General features: G+C 36.7%; 1 protein-coding gene across 1 annotated transcript in view; it reads left to right on the top strand.

Annotated features, from left to right (window-relative positions):
- Positions 1-24512, top strand: part of MYO3B (myosin IIIB) — a 101493-nt gene that overhangs the window by 14327 nt on the left and 62654 nt on the right. Inside the window, exons 7-8 of the mRNA XM_009996303.1 lie at positions 4247-4392; positions 23595-23660. Coding sequence (XP_009994605.1) covers positions 4247-4392; positions 23595-23660 — 212 coding nt within the window. The remainder of the gene's footprint in view (positions 1-4246; positions 4393-23594; positions 23661-24512) is intronic.

Here is a 24512-nt window from a genome sequence, read left to right on the forward strand (position 1 = left end):
GGAAAGAGGATGTGAGAGAGGGATAGATAGCTATCACTTTGGTAATTCAGTGTCCCCAGTGCTGCTAAATGCTATCTTGAAAGACTTTTTTAAATTTTTCAGATCATAGGACTTAGAAGAATATTTAACATTATATTTCCTGTGTAGATAAATTAAGTTGGGTTTCACAGAGTCAGATGGGGCACAGAAGTTCACTTGGTTTATTTCATTTGACTTGCATAGCTAGCAATTTTGTTCTCCTTGCAGCAAGGGCAACAATTTTGTGCGACATTCATTTTACGTACGCAGTGCTTTTCAGCATTGTGCTCACACACCTCATAAGCTGCTTAGTTAGCTACGTCAGCTGAGTACAGCACTGCTTTTCTTCAGGAGCATCAGCCTTTTTAACTCCAGACTCCCTGCTGCGGGTGGGTCACCAGTGCTAATTATGTAGCAGTCATCTCCAGGTAGCACATGTGTATTACTATTCTTGGTATTGTGTGCTTGCAGCTGTATTTTATACGTGTGCTGTATATACTGAGGCAAATTGAAAATTCAGTTCTAGTAATTCTGGATAAACTTAAGAGGGTTTGATGTATTTTGCCTCACCTAAACATATGTATATATTTCCCTGTACCCACAGGTCAGTATGACCACTGTACAAACATGACCTAGTTCTGTGTGTTACCTGTTTTCCCCCTTTTAAATCCACTCATCTACTTATGGGCTTACCAAAGTTCAAAGAAATCTCTTTGCATTTATTTTAGAACAAGTAGAATTATATCCTCAAATATAAGATCTTTTTGTCAGGTTGTGAATCATCTTTTGTGTCTCTGAAGTTTTGTTTTTCTGTAGAAGTGGTAAGTCACACAGAATACCTAATTACTGGCTTCACTAAATTCCCTCCAGTTAGTGTGGCTGATGTGTTTGTGCTGTCTTTGCCAGACCAGTGAATTTCCTCCCACCTCACCCCATCCCAGTGTGACTCTCCGAACAATCAGTGTTGAGAGCTACCATCGTGTTGTGTGTTTCTCTGTGTAATTTTTTTCTATCCTACAGCAGTATGGCTGAAGTTGTGATGAATTTACAGCTAATGCAAAAGGTAGCAGCCAGTCTCCTTAGCAACCTGTGCCACTGCATGCACATAGCCAGCCCAAGCTGAAGTGAAGGACTTGGTGCTTATTTCTGTAGTATTTACTGGCAAATCTCAAAATTAAATACATCACCCCCTGAACCTTTGGCATGAACATATTGTCAAAGCAAACTGTCTCTTCTTTTTTTGCTTGTACAGGCAGGGCAGGGCTTTGCAGGACATAAAGCAGGTACAGATGTGGTGAGGTCTTTGCATACGATTGAGAAAGAAGCAGCATTTTTGTAAGTTTCAGCTAATTTCTTCTGGGCTCTCTGTCTTCATGGCCCACCAGGCAGAGCAGACATCAGCAGTGCTGAAAGGCACTCTCAGCTCCAAAACTCCAACCAAAAAGGACAAAAAGAAGTGTCTCTGCGTTCGCAATAAAGACAGGAACATAATAAAAGATTAAGTATTTTTCTTTTTTATATTTGGCTTTTAGAGATTTTTGCTCTTCAGGGAGCAGTAGTTTCCAAGGCAAAACAGGACTGGGGCATTCCTAAGGAATTACATTGTAAATTATGACTGAGAGAACTCTTTCTTCACATTTCAAGGCAGTGTTGTCTGATAGCAAATACATAAAGCAAACTGCCAATATGTACCTTTCACCAAGAAAAAAGCTGTAAAATTTAAAATTCCTGCTGTGAAAATTAAAATTAGTGGCACTTGTGTCTCTCTAAGTGGTACATAAGTTGGTAAGATTCTAATAATAAATTCTACAGAAATTGTAAACTTGTTTCAAACCAAAGTGACCATTAAATTAGTATACATGCTGTGTACTGGGTGTCAGAAGAGCAGCTAATTCTGTATGTTTTCTGTGAGGCCTATCTTACTACAGGCAAGCCAACTATCTATAACATACTGGGTTGCATGGTTCGCTGACTGTGTTTTTTGAAACAAAAAGACTGCAGATGAAGGCAAAGATTTTTCTATAAGAACCACTGCATGCTCTGATATTAGAGTGAAGGAGAATCTGATAGTGTTTATTTCCCCTTGTTTAGAGTGCCAGTATTGGAGGTAACTCCAGCCAACACCAAGTACAGCCTCTTTCAAATTATCATATAGGCCTCTGAAATAAAGGTAGTGGTTTTAAGTGCCCTGCTTTAGTTGTATAGAATCTTATCTACTGCACAGTAAAACTCCTACTTTTGAAGAGATAGTGGGATCTCTGGGATGAGATCAAGGCTGTAGTGAACTCTTTGAAGAACTAAGAAATATCGCAGAGCTTTCGCTGAAGACATTCTGTTAAAGAGAAGGGAGATGGGAAAATCATCCTTGTGTGACAGCTTTGAAAAATACTGTATTAGCTAACAAAACTCTGCCCCTCCAACTTGAAGAGGAAAATCCCTGAGCTCTTTTTTTACAGTGCTTACTTTCATTTTTCCCTATTCTGTTTATTTAGTAATGGATGTGTGGGGGAATGTGCATGTATGTTTTCCTCAGATGGTTTTCAGTCAAGTTTTGCTGACCACTTAATCATGTCTTAGAGATCACCAGTGTTTCTCAGACAATAGTTGAGAAACAGTAGTCTAATACTCTATCAGAAGATTCTTTGACATTACAACAATAAAGGAGAGATACCACTATCAGTAGGGTTTGAAAATAAATTTATTTGGCATAATAACCCAGAAAAAATGAGGAAGAGAAACATCTCAACACTTGTCAAAACACTGATAGAAAATTCAGGGAAGGTCTTACTTTTTCTGGACTGTTTTTCTCTAGGAAAATAACTGAACTCTTTGCATATGGCAAAGGAATTAACTCATGTCCAACTTTACTACAAAAAACCCACAAACAAAAACAAGTGCAAAACCCAAACCCATTTTGGTCTTATTTTAACTAGTATGTTCTACATCCCTGGTTCTTATAAAATAAATGACGGGTGCTGTATGATGGAGTCAGGAGTCCCAGAGAAAAAGATGGACAGGTCCTGTGGACCTCTTGAATAGGATCTCTACCAGAGGCGGGAATGCCACATTTAGGTGCGGCTTGGGGAGAAAGTAGCCAAGAGGTTTAGCTGGATACAGCAGCTTCTCCAGGAAAGGTTTTCTTAACAGCAGGCTGTGTGTGTTTCTCTGCCAGCAGCTACCTGGGGTGCTGACTTGCACGTTGGCTTCTCTGTGAAGTGTTGTCCCAAATGGAAATCCTAACAAAGGAACTCAGAAGTAAAGAAAAAAAAAAGTATTCTAGAATATACATGCAGCCTACCTAGGACATGCTGTCAGAAGTCCTGTTTATCTGAAGTACAAAGTAGTAACTATAAATTACGAGAAAAATCTTGGAAGCTGATACTGGCAATATGTTGGGGATTTTCAAAGCAGCTGATCTAATTGACAAGATTTGGGAAGACAAACTTGAGATACGATTCTAAATCATGATAGAATAAAAGGCAGTGAAACCTCAGATTTTTTTTTCTCATCCCTTTGCAAATATAAGGGCTAAATTTAAAGTTTAGTTTGAATCTCATGTTTAGATGCAGAATTGTTCTCAATTTATATGAATAGTTAGCTTATAATTAGAATGCAAGCAGTGGGTTAGCTAGAAGCATGCATCAAGCATCACGTTTGCGATGTAAAACAGTTCTGATGTCGGTGAAGAGATTCCTGTTGATTTCAGTTTTCTCTGAGAAGGTACATGGTAAGTTAATTAAATTATTAATTTTTTTTTAACTATCAGTCGAGACAAAGTAAAAAAAAGGAAAAAAAAGTTGGCAGAAATGACTGATGGAATATTCTTATCTAAAAAACATCTGTGCAAGTCAGTCTATCCTCATGAATAGTCCTAGAAGTCAATAAGAATAACATCAATAGGGTTCTCTGCTATTGTGATATGTTTGTCTAAGAAGTACTTTCAAAACCAGAATTTAATAGTGATGTTCTTTGTGTATATATTTGAAGCATCCCATGGAGTTTAATGTGTTTTTAAAAATAGAGAGATTGTTTTTAAAGAAAACAAACCCAGAAGTTCCGATTTACTTTTTGTGGGTTTTTTTCTAACTGGGTTATACAAGCAAAGATAGGGATTTGAAAGCTACATAGAACTGTAGACATGACTCAGAAAATAGTTTTCATTCCACACTAGCACGGCATGAATTGTACATTAGGTTAAAGATTTGTTTTCTCTGCTGTTTTCTGATAGGTCATTGCTTGTGAACAACAGTATGACTACTCATATGATGCTCGATGTGACGTGTGGTCCTTGGGAATAACAGCTATTGAACTGGGGGATGGAGACCCTCCTTTATTTGACATGCATCCGGTGAAAACTCTTTTTAAAATTCCAAGGTATGGCACTAGATGGCTCTCTTCACTCACTAGTTTATTCAAAAGCAAGAACTGAATGTTTGATAAATATTTGTGCTTCAAATCCTAAGTAGCTATCATAGAAAAATACATTAAAAAGCTTTAATGTTAAATAATTTTTTTCAGCCTGACTTCTGCAATATTTTATATTTAGAATGCCTTGAAATTATAAAAATGTATGTATCGATTTATTCTTATCTTAGAATATAAACGTATCTAATATCAAGGTACCTCCTTTCAAAAATACTTTTCTTAGCTACTGTTGATGAAAATATTTGCTTCAAATAAGGAAGAAGACAACATTTGTAACTCTGGAATGACATTTTTAAATATTAATCCCCTGCAGTCTTAGGTTTGTTTTACTGTGGAAGAAAACCACACAATTTTGGCAATGCTATGAAGCAGTGGAGCAGTTTCAGCAAACAGTAATCATAATTTCTGTTTTCATTTATCCAAGGAAGTTAAAGTGTAAAGATTTGGATTGTTATACATGGTTGTGAAAAAGGGATAGAAATTCCCTCTGTGTGTAGTCATGTAAATTGACTGTATTATTTAATGCTGTCTGGTTTTGTTTTCATTTTATTTTCAGTCTTCCTGAATAAGTTAAGATGAGCTTGACAGTGTAGTATAGAGTTTAACAACTAAGCAGTTGTAGTAATAGAGGAAATATAGAGAGAATTTGTCCACCATTGATTAGGTAGGCTGGCATATACTTGTCTCTTCCACATTTTGCTCATAAAGAATCACCACTGACTGATAACAGTTTAAAACCTTCAGCAATGCAAGTGTTTGACCTTTTGTTATCTGCACAGTTATCATAGGCTTTTAAAATTTCTTGTGATTGCAATTTGCATTTCTGATTAAGTCTATTTATATGCAGATGCAGTTGTGCTGGGTTCTGTGTCATAGAGTTATCTCCTCCTACCCAGCTCAGACATAGATTGCCACCACTCTTTCCAAAATTATTCATACTGAAGCAGCAGTTCATCTTGTTGCCTTTACACAAGTGTATAACAGGTCCTGGCAATTAAGGCAGTAAGAGATGCTTCAGATTACTAATGCACTATCTACAAATTTTTATCAATGCTCAAAACAGTTTAAAATAACAGAAGCCATAACAGAAGTAACAACAATAGGAAGATGCATAGAATAGGGCATGTAGAGTCTTTGATTTATATTTCTCTCTCTATTTGCTGTTGGATCTCTGAATGCAAGAAAGATTAAGTACCTATCTGGTTAATTAAATAGTAAGTATGTTTCTAAATAGAACAGTAGAAATTTTTAAGTTGCGAGTTTTCCTCTGCTTTGCATTTTATGAGCAATAACCCTGCTGGCAACTGTGCACTCAGATAAAGTGGAATATGATGACTGCTGGATGGCATAAAGGGGTATAGGAGATAGAGCTTCTTCCCTGGTACTTGTATGAACTCAATTCAGAGGGTAGTATGTATGACTAAAAGGTGCATTCCCTTCTTACAGTGGTTCGACAGTTAATAAGTAATCTTAGTGCAGATCCTGATACTTACGCTGCAATTCACGTATTTTAAACAGCATTTTCAGTGGGTCTTGCAAGCATTGTCTGTTGAATGCTCAAGCAGTAATGTATGGATGCATTGAAGCTCACCTTCTGAGGCTGCCCAAAATCCTCTGAGCTCAGTGGTCTTTACACTTTCTGCTTTCATTATATCTGTGCCTGAAGTTATAAATGCAAATGTTAAGCCATTTTGTAATGTTTAGGTAGTTAGTATCCTTGAGTATCATCTCAGAATTTATCCAGTACAAATTCGCACCTACTATAACATTTAGTAGCAAAGCCTACAGAATAACTATGTTTTATTGGAAGAGCTCTCTTGTGTGCCACTTGATAGCTTTATTTGCTAACACTTAATTGCCTTATGAGAAGAGGAAAAGTACAGTCAATTCCTGTTTCCCCTCAGCATGACTTAATGCCATTGTAAGATCCAATGAAAAGGAACCCTGCTTTTTTTTTTTTTTTCCTTTTTTTTTTTTTTCTTTACTTTCAGTTTCTTGCCCAAGACTTTCTCTGCATGCATTGTGCATTTGAGCCAAAACTTTCAGCCCTATTTTTTGTCTCAGTGACACTGTAGTCAGACTCTGGAATCCAGTTTCATAACTAGACTAGCACTTTTCACATCTTCAGAGGCTTTTGTCCTCTGCACCAGGATCTCTGTGCCTTAAAACTGCTCTGCTAATACCCATAATCAAATTGAATAGAATGAATGAGGGGCAGAGTGTTCATGCAGCTCACATTCTTGTCTTACCTGAGGGGTGGTAACCACTAGTGCCTGCCACCTCCTGCTTTCTTTAGGAGGCTGCTTGCCTAAGCTTTCCCTGCATGGACTTTGCTCCACTCATCGTTTAAATCAAGATGTACATTTGCGCATCTGGTGAGATGGAGGAAGGGCTCACTCAGCTGACAGCCCTCAGTTCACAGATAGTGACAGCACTGAAGTTTACTCCTCCTGAGGGATATAGGGAGAAAGAACTCATTCAGCTAGATTTTGCTTTCATGTAGAAAATAGCCAATAGCAGGAGGTTAGCAGTTTCCAAAATTATGTCACAACTGCAATTTGCTGATCAAACCACATTAATATTGGAGTACAATGCACCTGAATACTAAGGTAAACACTTCTGATTCTGGGCTTCTGGAGGTAGTGTCAAGACCTGTGTTTAGTAGCAATGTAACTTCAGCCTTGTGTGTGCACTATACTCTGATACTACTGACCTGTACTTCTGACAGAGACATACACAATTAAATTTGCTGATGACAGCTCCTCTTTCAGCTGTGGTTTCTTGTCGTTTGATGTGAAACTGGCAAATCAGGTTTCAGCTATTGCTAAATGTACTAAATGCACTAACACCAAGTGACATCGAGGTGTCTTGCACAGTACAGTGTGACTGTGGTACCCTACAGTCAAGCTTCATTTTATCTGAAAGTATTAAAAACCTACTGTGAATAGTGGGCAGTAAATGTGATGGGCTTTTGATTTATTATATATATCTGTTTTCTGTATGTGTTCTCCCAGGACAATTTTCTTTGATTGGGCTGATTTGACTTTAGTTTGGAGAAGAGGTGAAATTGCTATTCACAGTAAATGACACTTGGGACATAATTCAGAGAGTTATTAGGAATTATTTACCTTTTCTCTTACATTCTTGACCTCAGTTGATCCAGACATTTCTATTTATACTCTCTTCTGTATGCTGCTGATTTCTTTACATTAACAGAAAAGTTGGCAATAGCTTTCAAGTTTTGTTATGAAGCACTGAATAATCTGCTCTTGGTAACGTGCATAAAATGTTAGTAATGGTGAAAATGCCAAAGCAAAATACAGAAATCTCTCTGTATGTGTCTAAAGAATTCTTCCATTTCTAAGTAGTAAACAAAGTAATTAAGCTTTGATGACAGTTTAGTTGTTGGATTTTTTCTAGAGACAACCAATAATTGTGCCATTGGCCTTGGCCTTGATTTTCATCTTTATGAACTATGGAGATAGCTTTTAGTCTTAAATTAGTGTAATTGAAATCAGTGAGTCTTTACTCTGACTTTGTAGGGTTTGAATCAACAATTGCATGAATGATTTTGTACTAGCAAGTCACAGCATCTACATACTTCCAAGATCTTTGGAGATGTCTTCTTGTGTAGAACACAAGTCAATGATTAGTTTTTTACTTCAAAATTTAACAGGAAAATGTGAAAAGTTAACGTTAACCGCACATCCTACACTGTTAGATTTTCACATTCTGCATTAGTTCTTTGTACTTTTGTAACTGTTTTTATTTCATAGTTTTCACATCTCTGTCCTTTCAGGATTGCTGGAAAAAGATTAAAAAACTTTTGTTTCTGCTCAGGATCCTGTCTGATGGAAGTGTTTTGTTTGAAGATAGTACTTAATAGGACATTGTAGATAGTAAAGCCTCAGTCGTGTCTCTCTATCTCTCTCTTTGTCTCCTCCACCTCCAACATGAGCAGCAACTGTCCTGTTTGATTTTTGTGCCTTTCTAAATTAAGAACATGATGTATCCTTTATTATTTGAAGATCTTTTCCATCTTGTTCAGGGTAATGATTTTTTAATGAAGATTCTAATGAAAGGCCCATAAATGCTTTTATTAGATAAATAGCAATAGTTGAAAACCTGCAAACAGATGTGTTGCTCCCTGTCCTCCATTTTTACTGTGTTTTAAATTGTAAGTACAAACTGCCTGCATTGTGAAATGAGCGACATACGTGCACTGGTGAACTGACATTGATCTGTGTCCTGAATCAGACACACTTACACTGTTTCTCACATCTAGAATTGTTTTGCAGCTACAGAAGTCTCTGTTTGAACAGAAAGGTAAAAAGGTTTCCTTTAATTGAGTTGAACAGCATAAAATGTGATTAGAGATTTAATTTATCTCAACAAAATAGCTGAATTCCAGAGAGCAGGTGAACCCTCAGAATTCACTGAGTGTCTCAAGTTGAGCTTAAAAAGTAAGTGATACCACTGTGCTACACTTCCCTGAAAACTTGACCAGTGGTTCACAGGAGGAGATGCTGGATGCTGAACAGTTTTGAAAACACTGTGTTTTTTAGTGCATGTAAGTATTAACTTCAAACTTTTATAGTACGGCCTGAGCTGTGGGCCAGATGCTTAAGCATCTTACACTAGTCAACAACTTTTCTTGTCCTACAGAAAATGCAGTGTTGGCAGCAACTGTCTGATAGCAAAAGCAGAGTGAAGGCGAAAATGGCAGTTAATCTTTAAGTTAGATGTTTCATTAGACACTAGCCTTCTGGACCTCATTTCTCTATGTATTATGTAGATTTTGAAGAGAAGGAGATACAAGTTCATGGACTAATGCATATCTTAAAAACCTCTTTCATTCATGAACATTTTATTGTATGAATGTGCAGTGGCTTGGAAACAACTACGATGCATGAAGCTTATTCTTAAAACTGCTAATGAGAAGGAGGCATTATCATAGAGCAAATCTTAATGTCTGTTTTGCAATGATGCACACGTTCTCCCTCATCAAAATGAATTCTTGGATCTAACTCATAAATCTCATGAAGAGGGGCTTCCAGTGCCTAGAGATAGAAATAAATCATACTGCGAAGACACTGAACCATGAAATGATTCTGTTAACATGTCATCTGTCTAGAATATATTTTCAAATCTCCAACAGAAGGGTCTAAATTATGAAGGGAAGGTGGCCTACAAAGTTGGTAATTTGGGAGTTGATACTTTTAACCTCTTCCATCTGCTGCCACTACTTAGGTATGTCTGTTTTGGCAAAATATTACGAAGTAAAAGATTAGCATTACACCTAAGCTTTTTAAAGTAAAATAGCTCCATAAATTCTTCAAACGGTTGTATCTTCTGAGAAATATTACATCATATGAGTACTATCTCTCCAGGTAGCAGTGATTTGGAATTTTTAAAAGTTATGGCTTTGAAAATTAGTGTGGCAAAGAGAAAAATATTGTAATCCAGAAAGGGTGGATCTACATACCAGTGCAAAGTGAGGATTTTGGATCATGTTGCAAAGATCCTGTGTTTCAGGATCTGGCTCTCTACAATCCTGTTTACAGAGAGATGGTAAATTAAAAGCAATTTTCTAGGTTACACTGGGAGCTATCACTAACAGAAACTAAACCATATTGTCCTTTCATGTCTGCATCACTCAGGTGTTGCTCTTCTGAAAGCAGTAGAAGGAACTTTAAAAAAAACCCTAATTGGTGATAAGAAATGGTTATTTAATTTTATAACCCACAAAACCTGAGAATTAAATGAAATTTAATTTAAAATTATTATGCTTCATTAATTTGTGTTAAATAGCCAGGGATGGAGTTGAGCTTGTGAGTTCTCTTTGAAATATGTAGTTCTTCACCTGTGTTGTATTCTGCTGAGAACTAAAGCTCATGGGAGTGCTTATTAGTTTGAATTTAGTGATGCTTGACTGCTTCAGGAGCTGACCTTGCCCTAGTAGAACCAAACCTGGTGTCTCCAAATCCTACTACATCACGGCTTCAGCTTTCCAGTAGTTTGCAGATAAGTGGTGTAATTATCTTTGTACTTTCTGTGCAAACATACTCTTCATCTTTAATGTTGGTAATGATCTCTGAAGAAGTTCTTTAAGAGTATACTCAGTTACTGTAATTTTTAAGGTTTGATCATGTCAAGAGAGAGGATAGACCTGTTTCACTTCATTAGACAGTGTGACTGTGGGCCACTCGTATGAGGTAGGGGAGCAAAAATATTTATGCCTTCATTTTGTTTTGTTGTATGTTGTGTGGAGCACTTGGTGTACTACAGGTAATTTCATCCATCTGAACGGGTAAGAACTGTTGTAGGCACATTGTTTTTTGGAGGCAACATTTAAATATCAGTATTTTCTAATGCAGCCTTTCATATTGCAGCCTGCTTTACCAACTTTTTCTGTAATTTTGCCACCTGCATTGGCACTGACATGATACTGCTATATCATGTAGCATACACTTTTGCTGATGTTGCTTGGAACAGCGAAGAAATATGTTGTAGGACAGTAAAGCTTAGATTTGATTGCTTTTGTGAAACAAAAGCCAAAAGAATTAATGTAATTGTAGTTATTTAAAATTAAGTGTTTAAAGTAACAAAAGGAACGTGCTTAGTATAGTCTTATGATGAATGATTTGACAGCAGGTATACAAGTTTCAGAGAACAGTATTGATTATTTCTTAATAGGAATGTGAAATGCAGCTCTAGTATTGTGACTAAACTACTTCAAAACATCTCATTCTCTCTGTGGTTATGGGTAGTGCATAATGATATCCATAAGAGCTATATATACTTGTCTGAGGAGTAATTTTACTTTTAGAAGTTATTTTATTGTCTGATACATTGGACTTCCATTACTTTGGGATTGTATTTTTATAGAAAATCCCATAAACTAAAAATCTGATGTGACACGTTACATCTAAGAGTACTGTGGAAATACCTAATCAGCAGAAATACAAGGTCCTGATCAGGATCCTCCTTCATTTGGTATATGAATAGCAAAACAATTCAAGGATAGAGTCTATCTGTAGGCGGAAAAGAATACAGATGAATGACTGAGGCTTGGGCAGACCACTGCTAGTTCTTCAGGAGTTTACAGACTCCTCATATAATCTTGAAAAAGTCAAATATTACTAGATTTTCAAAATTATTTAGCTCCCTAAATATAGTATTAGGTAGCTAGTGGAGTTTCCCAAAGTACTTCTTTGTTTTATTTCTGTTAAAATTCTTTTAGTCTCCAATCCATGTTTGATTTTTCCAAAGAGTTCAGGGTCACTGATTTCACAGAAAGTGAACCATTGATGTGATTTTTAAAATGTCAGTAAGTGTCTGTGCTCAGCTACATATTCCACAGAATCACAGAATGGCTGAGGTTGGAATGGACTTTTAGAAATAATCTTGTCCAACCCTCCTGCTCAACCTGGGTCACCTGTAGCAGGCTGTCCGGGACCATGTCCAGACAGCTTTTGAGTATCTCCAAGGATGGTGATTCCACAACCTCTCTGGGCAACCTGTTCCAATCTTCTGACACCTGCATAGTGAAAACGTGTTTCCTAGTGTTCAGGCAGCACCTCCTGTTTTTCAGTGTGTGCCTATCACCTCTTGCCCTCTCACTGAGCAACACTGAAATGAGCGTGGCTCAGTCTTCTTTACATTTTCCCTTTATATATTTATATATCTTGATAGTATCCAATCTGAGCTTTCTCTTCTCTGTGCTAAACACTCCCACCTGTCTCAGCCTTTCCTTATGTGAGAAGTGCTTCTGTCCCTTTATCAATCTTAGTGATCTTTCAATGAACTGTTTCCAGTAGCTCTGTATCTCTCTGATGATGGGAAACCCAGAACTGGACACAGTACTCCAGGTGTTGCCTCACCAGTGCTGAGTAGAGGAGAAGGATCGTCTTCTTCAGCCTACTGGGGACACCCACAATAAAAATCTGTACTGCAAGGGCACCTTGCTGGCTCACATTCAACTTGGTGCCCACCAGGGCCCCTCAGTCCTTTTGTGCAAAGCTGCTTTGCAGGTCTTCAGCCCCCAGCATATACTGGTGCAGGACTTTGCACTTCCCTTTGCTGAACTTCATGAGTTTTCTCTAGCCTACTGAGGTTCCTTTCCTCTGGATGTGAGCACAACTGCACAGGGTGTTCAGCAACTCCTCCCAGGTTGCAACATGGTTGCTGAGGGTGCACTCTGCCCCATCATCCAGACAGTTAATGAATCTGTTGAATAGGACTAGACTCCATATTGATCCCTGGAGTACACTGCTAGTGATGGATGAATGTCCTGGCATTTTGTTTGTATAATCTGGCAAAACATTTATTCTATGGGGAAGGAGTTTTGTGCTACAGGATGTTTTAATGTTATTGCTATCACACGTATCACAGTTTGCAACAGTGCCAAAAGCACTGGGGCAGGAACTCTGCCCTTAAAAAGATGTATAGGAGTTACTAATCACTAACTATTTCCTAACCTATATATGAAGTGGTAGAAGTCATATGCATCCTGAAGTCTGTTTATCAGAGTTAAATAGATTTGTTGTGCTGGGGTTGAACTGAGTAATGAGTGGCTCATAGTAGTGTTGCCTTCATTACATCATCTGTGTCTAAAAAGCAGAGAGCTGTTTGTGTCTAAGACCATACCAAGTACATATGGATAACTAGTATTTTGAGTCTGGCAGTAGACCTAAAAATTGCAGTGTATGCAGTTAGCAGCCATGTCATAGCAAAATGAGGTCTGTTCCCCAATACCCTACCACATTATAATATATTTGAGAAAGCAGTAAAATATTACAAAAGAGAGTCAGCCCTTAAATTAAATAAATTTGATGCAATTTCCCTCCCTTCTTTCCTTAGCTACTCAGTTATCACATAACTTATATAAAGCTTCATAACTGTTTTTCATTAATTTTCTCTTTTTATTCCATTTCATAAGTTGTGTACAGATAGAATTTGATTTTCCATATGCAATCTTTTTTTTCAGATATATTGATAGTCTAATTTCAGCAAAAAAACCTAAACCTGCTCAGCTCTCAGCCATTTTCTGAGCAAACAAAAAAAAAATCACCTCTGATTTCTCTTTTATTCCCAATGCTGCACTATGACCATCTCTGTACTCTAGATAGAAGCTGAGATGCCCCATGTTTTAGTGGCTCCATGTACAGTTCATTTCATGCATTAAATATACATAAACTGTTTTAGTCAACCAGTTTCTAAAGTAAATTATTACTTTTCAAAATCTATTGCATAAGTAATAACAGACTGCTAGGATACAGTAAGTGCCATTTTGTTTTACTCTAGTGGAAAATTTAATGCTGACAAGGTCAAGCCCTGCAGTCTGAGAGCAGTCAAGTGATGAAAGACACATCCAGCAAGAGGAGAAGTGGTAGTTGGACACCTACTAACCATTGTCTCCTTCAGAATTGAGGATTTGAAATGCAACTTAGTAAGATTTAGGGGCTAGAGCTAAACTGCAGAATACTGCTTCTATTATTGTAGACTAAAAATACATTGGTTTCACTGTGTATTTTCAGAACTGCTCCCTGTTTCTTGACAGAACTACAATAGTTAACAGGATTGTCTGTAGTTGTCATGAGGCAGTGATACTGTGAGGGTAGCAGAGTAATCCTTACACATGGTAGTTACTGGCTTTTAAGGTGATTCATGCTATGGTGCACAGTAAACTGGAGGTTGCGATGGAAAAGATGTAACATGGCTGATTTTTTTTAGTGCAGCAAAATACTTGTGCTCTGTGTTTAAAATTAATCTGAAGGCAATAGGAAAATCAGTCAGTTATAAATAGTTAACAGCCAATTTTCCACCATTCACCCAAGAGAACAACTTCCTTCCAGGCAGATAATTCACATGTAATATTGCTTCACAGTAAGACATATAGTGTTCAGATATTTTTATACGATTGATTAATATATTTTCTTATGGAAATAGATTCTTAGGATAAAAATAATTTTTATAATCTAGGAGTCAGATTGCTCAGTAAAGAACCAGGAAGCTATATTTTCAACATATAAATCTGCATCATTACCAGGGGCTGCTGAGAGGCTGCTGATGCCTTATTAGATAAGGTTTAGATAGATTACCTGCTGCACTAAACAATTTACTGAGAACAGAAAATGGGCTTCCAATACAGTCTAGAAATGAAACATTACAATTATTTGAGGTACTCTGTAACCTTGGAAACAATTGGGAGCAGTGACATCAGCAACAATTATGTGCAATTTTTGTCTTTAGTTTATCACCAAGGTAACCAGAGCAGGTTTCCCTGCTTGAAATTTCATGAGTGTCTTGTTTAGTATTGAGTGAGCATGCAGGAAGCAGACTATTTAGGGTCTGGTAAAATTGCCTTCTGCTTCCTTTTTAAAGTGGTCCTTCAAGATTGAAATTGTGTAAACTCATAGAGTGGGGTTTTTTTTATTTTTCCTTTTCTTTTTCATTTTTCTTTCTCTCTGAAATAGCTGCGGGTGAATGAAGCCTTAGTTACTGTCTTAAAAACTCTGACTGCTGGAAAGGAGGAAAATTAAATTCCTCATTAAATTTCTTTTGCTGGCCCCAAATACCAAGTGTTGCAACTGCACATAGAGACTGCAAATTGCACGACATTGTTTTTGGGGTTGGGACTCACCTACGGGGCTTGGCGCATCATGTTCCCACATCTTACTTCCTTGAAGGAAGCTTGGCATTGTAGTCTAGGTTCACAAAAGGCTTGCAGTCAGTGCTGCCTGAGGAGTACAATTGGCGGGTGATTCCTTTAGTCTTCCTGGCTATGAAACATCCTTAGTCAGCCTACCTCACCTTGTGGTTGTGCCAGTCAAGAATGGCCTAGCATGATACACAGATCTGTCATGCATGGAATTAAAAGGAGGGGAAGCAAGTTGCTCTTTTTTTTGTCTGGAGTGCTATGTCAGGTTGAAGCCACATCAGTTAGCATCATAGAAGTGCATCACTTGTGGTTAATGTTGGAGTTCAGTAGCCCACATCACTTGTAATGAATTGAGCCAAGTAAATTAAATTAGGTTTTTGCATTAAAAGAGATAATCCTTTCACATAGATTGGTATTGCAGACAGAATAAGGCACCTCATACATTTCATTGTACCAGAGACTTCCATGGCATGTAATTGAAAAATAAATGCCTTTTGCAGAAATTGAATATTGATGTTCATATTTGTAAAGAAGTTAATTCACTCACTGTTAGAAGCAGAATAAAAAGAAGGAAGAATTTTTTAGATACTAGTCACATGCTGGCAAGATTAGCCTTAGGATTGTAAAGAATATGCTTTTGTTATTTTATTTTTGTAATGAAGAGTCACCTAGTGCCTGTATGTTTTCCCTCTGAAGTAATTTCCAGAATATGCAATAACCAGTAATCACACTATTTGCAAACATATTTGGTGAAAAGGAGCTGTGCTTTGAAAGATACTGATCTGCTTGTTACAGTTACTAGTTTTATTAGTGTTAAAATTCTGTACAGTATATTTCATCATTACTTATTATTAGTGTGGTAATAATCCCCTAGATACATCTACACATTTCCTATTAACAATTACTGTCTTATATTTCTTTCCTATCACAGGTATAAGTTAGAATTCATTAAAAAAATTAAAGAAATATTAATTGGAGTAGACATTGGTTATAAATTTTCATAACTACACTATTCAGGGAGTTAATAGTGATTTCACTGGGATTATTTTATAATAATGAAAGGTCATTTAGATTACAGTGGTGTTGCATCTTCTCTCAGGAGTTCTTCCAGGAGGTGCAAGTTTTCTTCACTGTTGTGATGCCAAGGAAAACTCCCAGGCAGAACATAAAATACTACTCTGTGCTGTTGGAAGGAGAGTAGATATGTTTTTTTGTCTGTGCCAACCTTGCTTCAGTAGCTTGTGGGTGCAGAGGAAAGAAACATTTCTTCTCTTGAGACAGTTGGTATCTGTGGCTCAGTATCCAGTGTCACAGTCCCTGAGAATATTAGGAAAAAACAGTAGTAATATCTTTCATCTTTCTACCTGGCTGACTAAAGTGATTTGACTTTATGCAGTTTAGTTTGGTTACGTTAGCCAAAATGTGTCTTCTAGGTTTCTTCATTCACAGTATAGATTATATCAGATTCCCTCTTATCAGCCTGTTAGGAAAGTGCTGGGTAAGGATGTTCTGAATCACAATAAGATAGCTTTATTGGGCAAGTTGATGATCCCTGATCTGTTGCCAGCGTACAAACATGTCAGACTTTTTACAGGCAGCATCTGCTTAAAGTGTCTGGGGAAGAAAAAAAAAAAGGAAAACATCTTACATTGAAACAAAACCAGATATTTGACTTGATGAAAGTGTAGTTTTCTTCTATGTGTAGCCATTCTATATGTTATTTGAAATTGAGGGCTCATGTCATGTCAACACATATATAATCACCTCTTAGTTCCCCATAATTAATTACTGAGAGGAAATTCTGGAATAAAGAATTGTGTTCCATGTTATACCCTGTATTTTTACTGGTGTAAATACATCTTACTTCTTAGCTTGTTTATTGTAAAATTTTTGTTTAGCTTGGGTTTTCTTTTTGGTTGTGTTTTGTGTGTGTGTCATTATTCCTCAAATTAGATATTAAAATCTTACGGGACCTATTATAACTTTTTAAAGACTCCACAAATGAAAATAATGCTCATTCATCTCAAACATATAGTAAAAGCTCTTTGAGAGCTCCCCTTGAGGAATATTTAACTTCTTGGTATGTTCATTTGGAAGGATCTCAATAGAGCTGTGTGAGAGCTCTGCACTCCAGAAAAAGTAGGGAAGATAAAATTGTATAGTTTTATTGTTAGGTGCTACAAAATTTCAGTCTTTCCAAAAAGATATATTCTTATGTGGGGCTGGTTTTGGGGGGTTTTTGAGAGAGATTTTTTCTTTGGGAATTTTGCTTTACTTGTCTTCGTCTTCCTTTTTTTTTCTCATTTTTATCTTTTACTCAATCCTTTTATTTTTTTTCCAGTCTTGGCATTATCTTGTCTTTGCTTTTGCCAAGATGTAGCCTCCAACATCCAGAACACTTCTTTGTCCTACGTCTGTCATTCACCATAGCTCCTTTCAGCTCTTCCTGTTCTCTGGATGTATTAATTTGTCTAGGAAATGCTCCTGTGCAAAGCTTACCCTAGAATATATAACAGGAGGTGTTGGTTAAATCCTGCATTAAATAAAAATCATCCCTCCTGATTTTCACATGTTCCTTGACGTTTTAATATTTCAGCTTTGTAGGTTTTTATTTGTCTCTTGTTGCATCACTAATCACTTTGTTACACTTCACTTGCATTGTTAGCATTATTTGCCTGAAATTTAATTCCTTTCATCCATTCCCAAATTCCCTAGCCTATGTGAGTCAATATTTTTCCAAGGGTATTTTCCTCAGCCTGCCCAATTTTTTCAAGTGATGCATGAGTTTTAAGTTAGTGTCTTACAAACCTATTGGGATATGATCTTATTGCTCTTGTCATCACTTAGTTCTGCATAAGAGAGGATTTATTTGAATTACTGTTGTGAGACCTTTTTTATAATTAATGAATTCTACATGTTTATCAGACTGCGTTCATTAGTCTTCAGTTATAATCTACAGGGATTCCTAAGTCATACAAATTTTTTTAAAGCGGACAAAATTAAGGTGTTCTAAAATAAAGCTTATTGGATAAAGTAGAAGAGGGAACAAAAAAATTCTATTTCATATAGTCCTCACGCTCAGAAAGCATATTACCTTAAATTATAATTTCTTTTTAAAAAAATTGTACTCTTAAATGTCTTGTACTTCTCTTTATGCTTCAGTATTTATCCAGTCTATTACTTCAGAATTTTTATAATGATTCTTCTAATGGTCCATTGGAAATATGCCACCATTAACCAATGTATTCCTTTTATAAGTATTCATTTCTGAACCAGGCTGATAGGGCTATCAGAATAGTGTCAGTTCTTACAAAGCTATGAACCAGACTAAACTGAAAGCAGTGAATAAGTTTTGAGTCATAAAAAAGAAAACATAAGGAGTTATCCTTGTTTCCTGTCAAAAATACAGAGCGAAGTGCTTGCTTCTGTCAAGTGTAATCATTGATGGCCATGTTCAGTACCAGCCATATGAAGCATATGGAGATTAAATTATTTTGTGGGGTTGCTTCTAGGTTTATTTGTATTTATTTGTATTCTGTAGAGTCTTGACTAAGAGGCTCCCCTCTGTAAAATGGAAGGTTAAGGTGTCTTCCTCTTTGTAAACAGGAGCTAACTTAGACAAAGAAATGAAGGTAAAGAAGGAGCACAAGTGACAAAACTATTTCTGTGGTTCTGTGAAGTCCCCCTTATCCTGGCAGTACTGTAGGTAAAAGATTTAACTACTGATGGAAAGAAGGACCTCAAAAAAACCTGTTGGAAAATCACAGGAACCCTGTGTTACCCTGTGTGTCCAGGAGAATATGAAGTTGCCAGTCTGACCATGGTATGACAAGGACCTTTGCTGCTCTCTGTGGCCTGGGTAGAGGCAGGACTCAGCAGAAACAGGACTATGAGAGCAGGTTCTCTGTTAGATTCCCAATGTGTAGTTCTTCTCTTGTCAGTCTTCCTCCATTTTTAAAAGTAAAGTTTGTGGTGTCCTTCTAAGTTTTCCTCTTGTTGAGCCAACTGTTAGCTTTCCAAGAGGAAATCTGTTCCACTGAGCAGTGTCTTCAGCAAGGTGGCCTACTCAGGTCTCAAACTGGCTGGTGTACAGTGGGAGTTTGAAACGTACTATCCTGGGACTTGCCCTTAGAAATTTATCTGTGGGATTTTCACTCTCAGATTTTAATAGATACTTTGTTTCCCATACAACTCTACAAATATGCAGTGTAACTTCAGTATTTTAATATTTCAAATACAGAATTGTAGTGTCTAGACAGCACCATATGTATTTCAGTCAGGCATGGAAGTATTACTGTCATATTTTTATTTCTCTGGCAGCTGACATTCTCCTGCTTTGCCAATTCACAGAGCAATGGTTTTAAGCAAAATACTACATTGCAGTAAAGTCGTAAACTGCTTATAAATAAAAATCTCTACTATTTCTTCCTCTATTTCAGTTGCAGTTAATTTACTAGTGCCTCTTTAGCTCTCTGAAACTTTTGTGAATGAATGAGGTGGCAAAGCATAATTATAATTCAGTTATGCTAAATATTTTTTTTGAAGCCTGACCACTGGAATGCAGAGCTGTATGGTCTTACCCCTATCCAAAAATATTTCTGCAATAGAATACTTGTTTCTGTCTCAGTGAAGCCAGAAACTGAAACTGAAAACTGAAGAGTAAATGGCAGAAATAAATGATGCCTTGTCATGTCCTGAAAAAGGCTAATGAAACCTTGCAGCTGCCAAGTCTGACTGAAACCAGTGGCCTGTGAATAGTGATGTTCGAGGGGAAAAGTCAAAGATAATCCAGATGTTCCCAAGCAGAACTCTTTGGAATGCTTCGTTCATTTTCTTTTCTGTCTGTCTGAACTAAAAAATTATATAACTGAGATTTGTTTTAATGCATTTTCTGAAGGTTATTATTTGACCTTCAAAGTAATTTAATGTGCTTAGCACGTTATTTCTGTCTGCACTCATTACTTTAAAGGTGACTTGTAATTTATATCAGATATATGCAATTTTGGAACTTGGGATTGTTCATGTGAAGGATGTTTCTTAGGTTTCTTTTGACAGCCTCTTTGGGTTCTTCCTGAAGCACTTTTCGCAGCATATAAAGGGAATCTTGAAAATCAGAAGGAGATTTGTGTGTAATTCTGGAACTGACTACCTTTTCCCAGACTTGTGAATAAATCTCAATTTAAGTGCATTTTAAAGAGATGGTTGATATTTTGTTCATTTTTGGATTTGCATTTGTTTTGCAGCTGAGTCCATATCTAATTGTCAATCTGCTAAGTTAACTACTTACTGGCAGCAAAATAGATAAAGAATCATGTATAAAATCACAAGGAAGAGGGGAAAAACATCTATTTATGTTTGGCAAGACATATAACCATCGCTCTCTTCTGAAAAAATAAAACTGGTATTCATTTTGTATTTTACTAGGTAAGGACCCTGTATTACAAAAAAAGCTTAAAAAGCTGATTGATGTCCTTGACCCTTTCAAGTAATTAGGATCCTACAGTCTCTTAGATCCATTTTTCTGTTTAACTATTGACTCAATATGAATTTTTCATATACTGTTGAATTCAGTCCAGGTTCTGTAACTGTATTCATGCCTTGTAGGGTTGGATAGGCGTGGGAATGCTTTGCTTATAGATCTGGTGAAGAAGTCTTAAGACAGATTGCTGCCCAGTATGATCAAGACTTGCACAATTCTAGGCATTTTGAGGAAAGGATGTTCAATTGCCTTTGGAGTCCCCTAGATGAACTCAGTGAGCAGACAATTGCTTTAGACCTGGATCTATTTTGCCTAGATCCCATGCTTCTGGCATTGCTTCCAATTTTGTTGTAGATCCTTTGTTCTTTCTGATCTTTTGGTCTCTTGAGCCAATGTGCTACTGTGGTTCCCAACCATGGAAGTTTCATGCAGCAACATTCAGACTGTTGACAGCTTTCCACTGACCTAAAAAGCAATTTCAAAGGCTTGCCTCCATATACACAGAGGATTTTGTGCTGGTTCTCAACACCTGAAGCATCTAAACTCTACAGTTTCTGTCAACCTTACAGGGCTGCATACAGTACCATACTTCCTACTGAGTGGACTTTAGTAAAATGTATTACTGGAAGTCAGTCAAACTTGAGCAGCCTTTAGTAGGAGAGAGATGCATGAGAAAGTGTTTGGGGCCTACATTTTTCATTCAGATTAGTGGAAACCTCTTACTGATTTGAATAGGCCACAAATTGAGTGCATTAGTAAATCCTCTGAGCACTGTAAAGAATTGTCTGGCTGTTTGCGGGGGATTATCCAACAGTTGGGGTGCTCTGGAGTGGCAGGACTTTAAACTTGTATGAGAATTTATTAGGTATTAATTAATGTAAATTATTGATGTATTTTAATAGAAATTATTTGGTTTATGTAAACTTATATAACTCATTATTAGGCATGGCTGACTATTTTTCTATAGCTGTTTCACTTAGTTTTTTGAAATATGCATGAATGCTTTATGTATAAACCTAGGCGACTGTCAACAGAAATATTGTGTCTTCAGTCTGCTAGAAAATAATTCACAACGTGTGTATGAGGCTGTGATTGCCAGAGCCTGTTCGTGGTGACAGGTGTTAGATGTTCATCTGCTAATTTCTCATTAGAAACAATGTGGTAGACTGATGATGCAGTTTGGTTATTGGAAGCCTTGTCTTGATTTCTGTTTAGAAAATATATGGCTATGTTTACTGAAATATTTTTTAAAATAGTAAATGCATTTTCAATTTTTAAAAATATGTCATAGAAGTATTTTAAGATTAAAAGACTTATTTTCTCCTTGCCAACACATATCTATTATCAGTGATCTGTAATTAGGCTCACAGCTTAACATAAAGGACAAATGGTGCTCACTGAGCTGCATCATTTGCCTTATTGTGGTAAAATGACCGATTTTGATTTACCAGCTGTGACTTTGGAGGCAGGCTGAATGACAGGGAACACATAATGCTCGACGGCTTACGATATTTCCAGCACATGACTATGTGTGTATCATTCAGGATTCAGCAGCAGTTCTTGCTTGATAAGCTTGCTAATGTCTTCATGTTTTAAGGAATATTGTGCTTCTGTAAGGGGTCTTTTTGTACAGGCTCAGTCTAGCAGTCCTTGCTGAAGCAAAGCTGCCAGTGAAAAGCAGCATCAGTATGATCATGGAAAGCACTGAATAGAAGGGTAGAAGAACTCCTCACAAGCAGTGCATGTGCCTTAGGAAATAGAGCATGTAGTTCTGTGACTAATTATGAATTATAGAAAAAACTAAAGGAAGAAAGACACCAAGCTGGGAAATAAATGGTTGATTACTCATTTTGCATCAAAAAAGGACATTTTCAAAAAGCAAGCCCAGTTATACTCTCTTTTTGCAATAATATTCATATCCACTTCTCACAATTTCTGCTACTTATAGTAGAAAATAAGACTGTATTGTTCTTTGGCTTCTTATGTATGTGGCAAAGAAGGTTGAAAGATTGCATGCAAAGCATTCTGATTTTATATGAAAAGGGTAGAATAAGCTATGTCAGTAAGTTACAAAGAGGTAGCTTTTTGGGTTTTCCATTAATATGTTCTGAATACTGCAGAAATAGCCATATGTTGGTGAAATGCAGTGATGTTGGCTGATGCAAGTGTACAAAAGTCATAGAACTCCATGTGTTGGATTAAATATATAGTCTGGAATCACAAATGGCCCTAGTTTGTTCTTTGAACTGAAGAGGTGAGAAAGGTATTGTTTATCTGTGGTTTAGTATCTGATAATGTATGTATGTTGTACTTTTTTTTAGAAGTGTTTTGTTTGGATTTTTTATGTCATTTTAAAACAGAGCTACTCTTTGAATGAATATGCATGAAAAATCAAGTCTACAAAGCAGATCACTAATTTACATTGTTTATGCTGTTTGCCTTTTTGTTTTGTGAGAAACAAATGCTATCTGCTAAATGTAATTTTAAAATTAACATCTATTTTTAAAAGTTTTAGAGTTTACATTCTAACCCAAATTTAATACAGATTGAAGTCCAGACTGAAAATCCTACAGTTCATTGACAGTTCAGTAGTTCTTATGATGAAGATACCCAGACTTTCAAAAGTTTTGGTCACAGTCAGTGATCTGGTGCAAAGGGCTAAAGTGGTGTGATGACTAAGATAATATTTGAGTTTCACTTTAGCCTTCCTGAGTTAGGCTGAATTGAAAGAGCAATGTTGGGAAGAGCTCTGTGAGCTATACTGACTACCAGCTTCAAAGATATTGACATAAGTGGAGAAGGACTTGAAAAGAGGAGAACTGCCAGTGAATAAGCAGCAGCAAGAAAAACCCAACAAGCATCTGAAGGGGGGACATAGATAATTTAAACATTAATTTCTTGATCATACTTTTCTCCCTGGTGGAACCACTATCAGCTTTGTTGACTATCTGTGAGATAATTCCAGTAAACATTAACATTTTAAACTCTCAAACTTTGTATTTTTTTCAGAAATCCTCCTCCTACTTTGCTACATCCTGAAAAATGGTGCAGAGGATTCAACCATTTCATTTCACAGTGAGTTTTATTTTCTTTTAAAAACAGTTTATTCAAGCAAGGCCTACATGTGTCAATCTGAAAACAGAATTTGCTTTATGGAGTTGTTGCTTTTGCAGGTTTTAAACTTCAGTTTTCTTTTCACAGGCTTTAGACCATGCTTAACTTTTTGAAAGCACAGTTGGATCTTCTCATGTAATATGCTTCTCAGATTCTCTGAACTCCTTAGTTGATTTGTTTCTTGACTTTGACCTGGGATAATTTTATAAATATACCTGGTTGCCCTGGTGGCCTGTATTCTGGGGGGAATCTAGCACTTGTGTGTTATATTCCATATGTGCTTGGAGATTCAGTGCACCTGGTAAAGAAGATTGCATTCCTTTCTGAGAAGCATTGTGCATTAACCTCTAGCATTGTTATATAGTTGGGTTTTTTTTCTTGATGTCTTCCCTTTTAGATATCCCTGCTGAGCTTGAGTACAAGACAAAAAACGAAGTTTAACATTTCTTAACCGTTGTTTAGTCCTTTAGTTAAGTGTGCACTGTTCATAAAAGAAGTCAGACATTAGTACTTTATGGCTATGCTTGTTTTTAATCTTGTCCTTTGGGTTTTTGATATCTTCAAATTATATCTTTGTAATCACATTGATTTTGCTTAATTACTTCCTCTCATCAGCAACATCTGCAGTTTCTCAAATCTTGCTTTACATTTTTACAGTAACATGCACAATAAAGTACACAAGTATGTTCCTGTGCAGTCTCTTTAACATGCAGTAATGCAACAATTGTAATAAATAAGCTGGTTTTATAGATACCTCTAAGAGAGCATTGAAATTGAATTTTTTGTGACACTGCTTCATTCTTGATCATGTTT

The sequence above is a fragment of the Chaetura pelagica genome, unplaced genomic scaffold, assembly GCF_000747805.2.
Source record: "Chaetura pelagica isolate M959 unplaced genomic scaffold, ChaPel_1.0 scaffold3, whole genome shotgun sequence".
Taxonomy (NCBI): Eukaryota; Metazoa; Chordata; class Aves; order Apodiformes; family Apodidae; genus Chaetura; species Chaetura pelagica.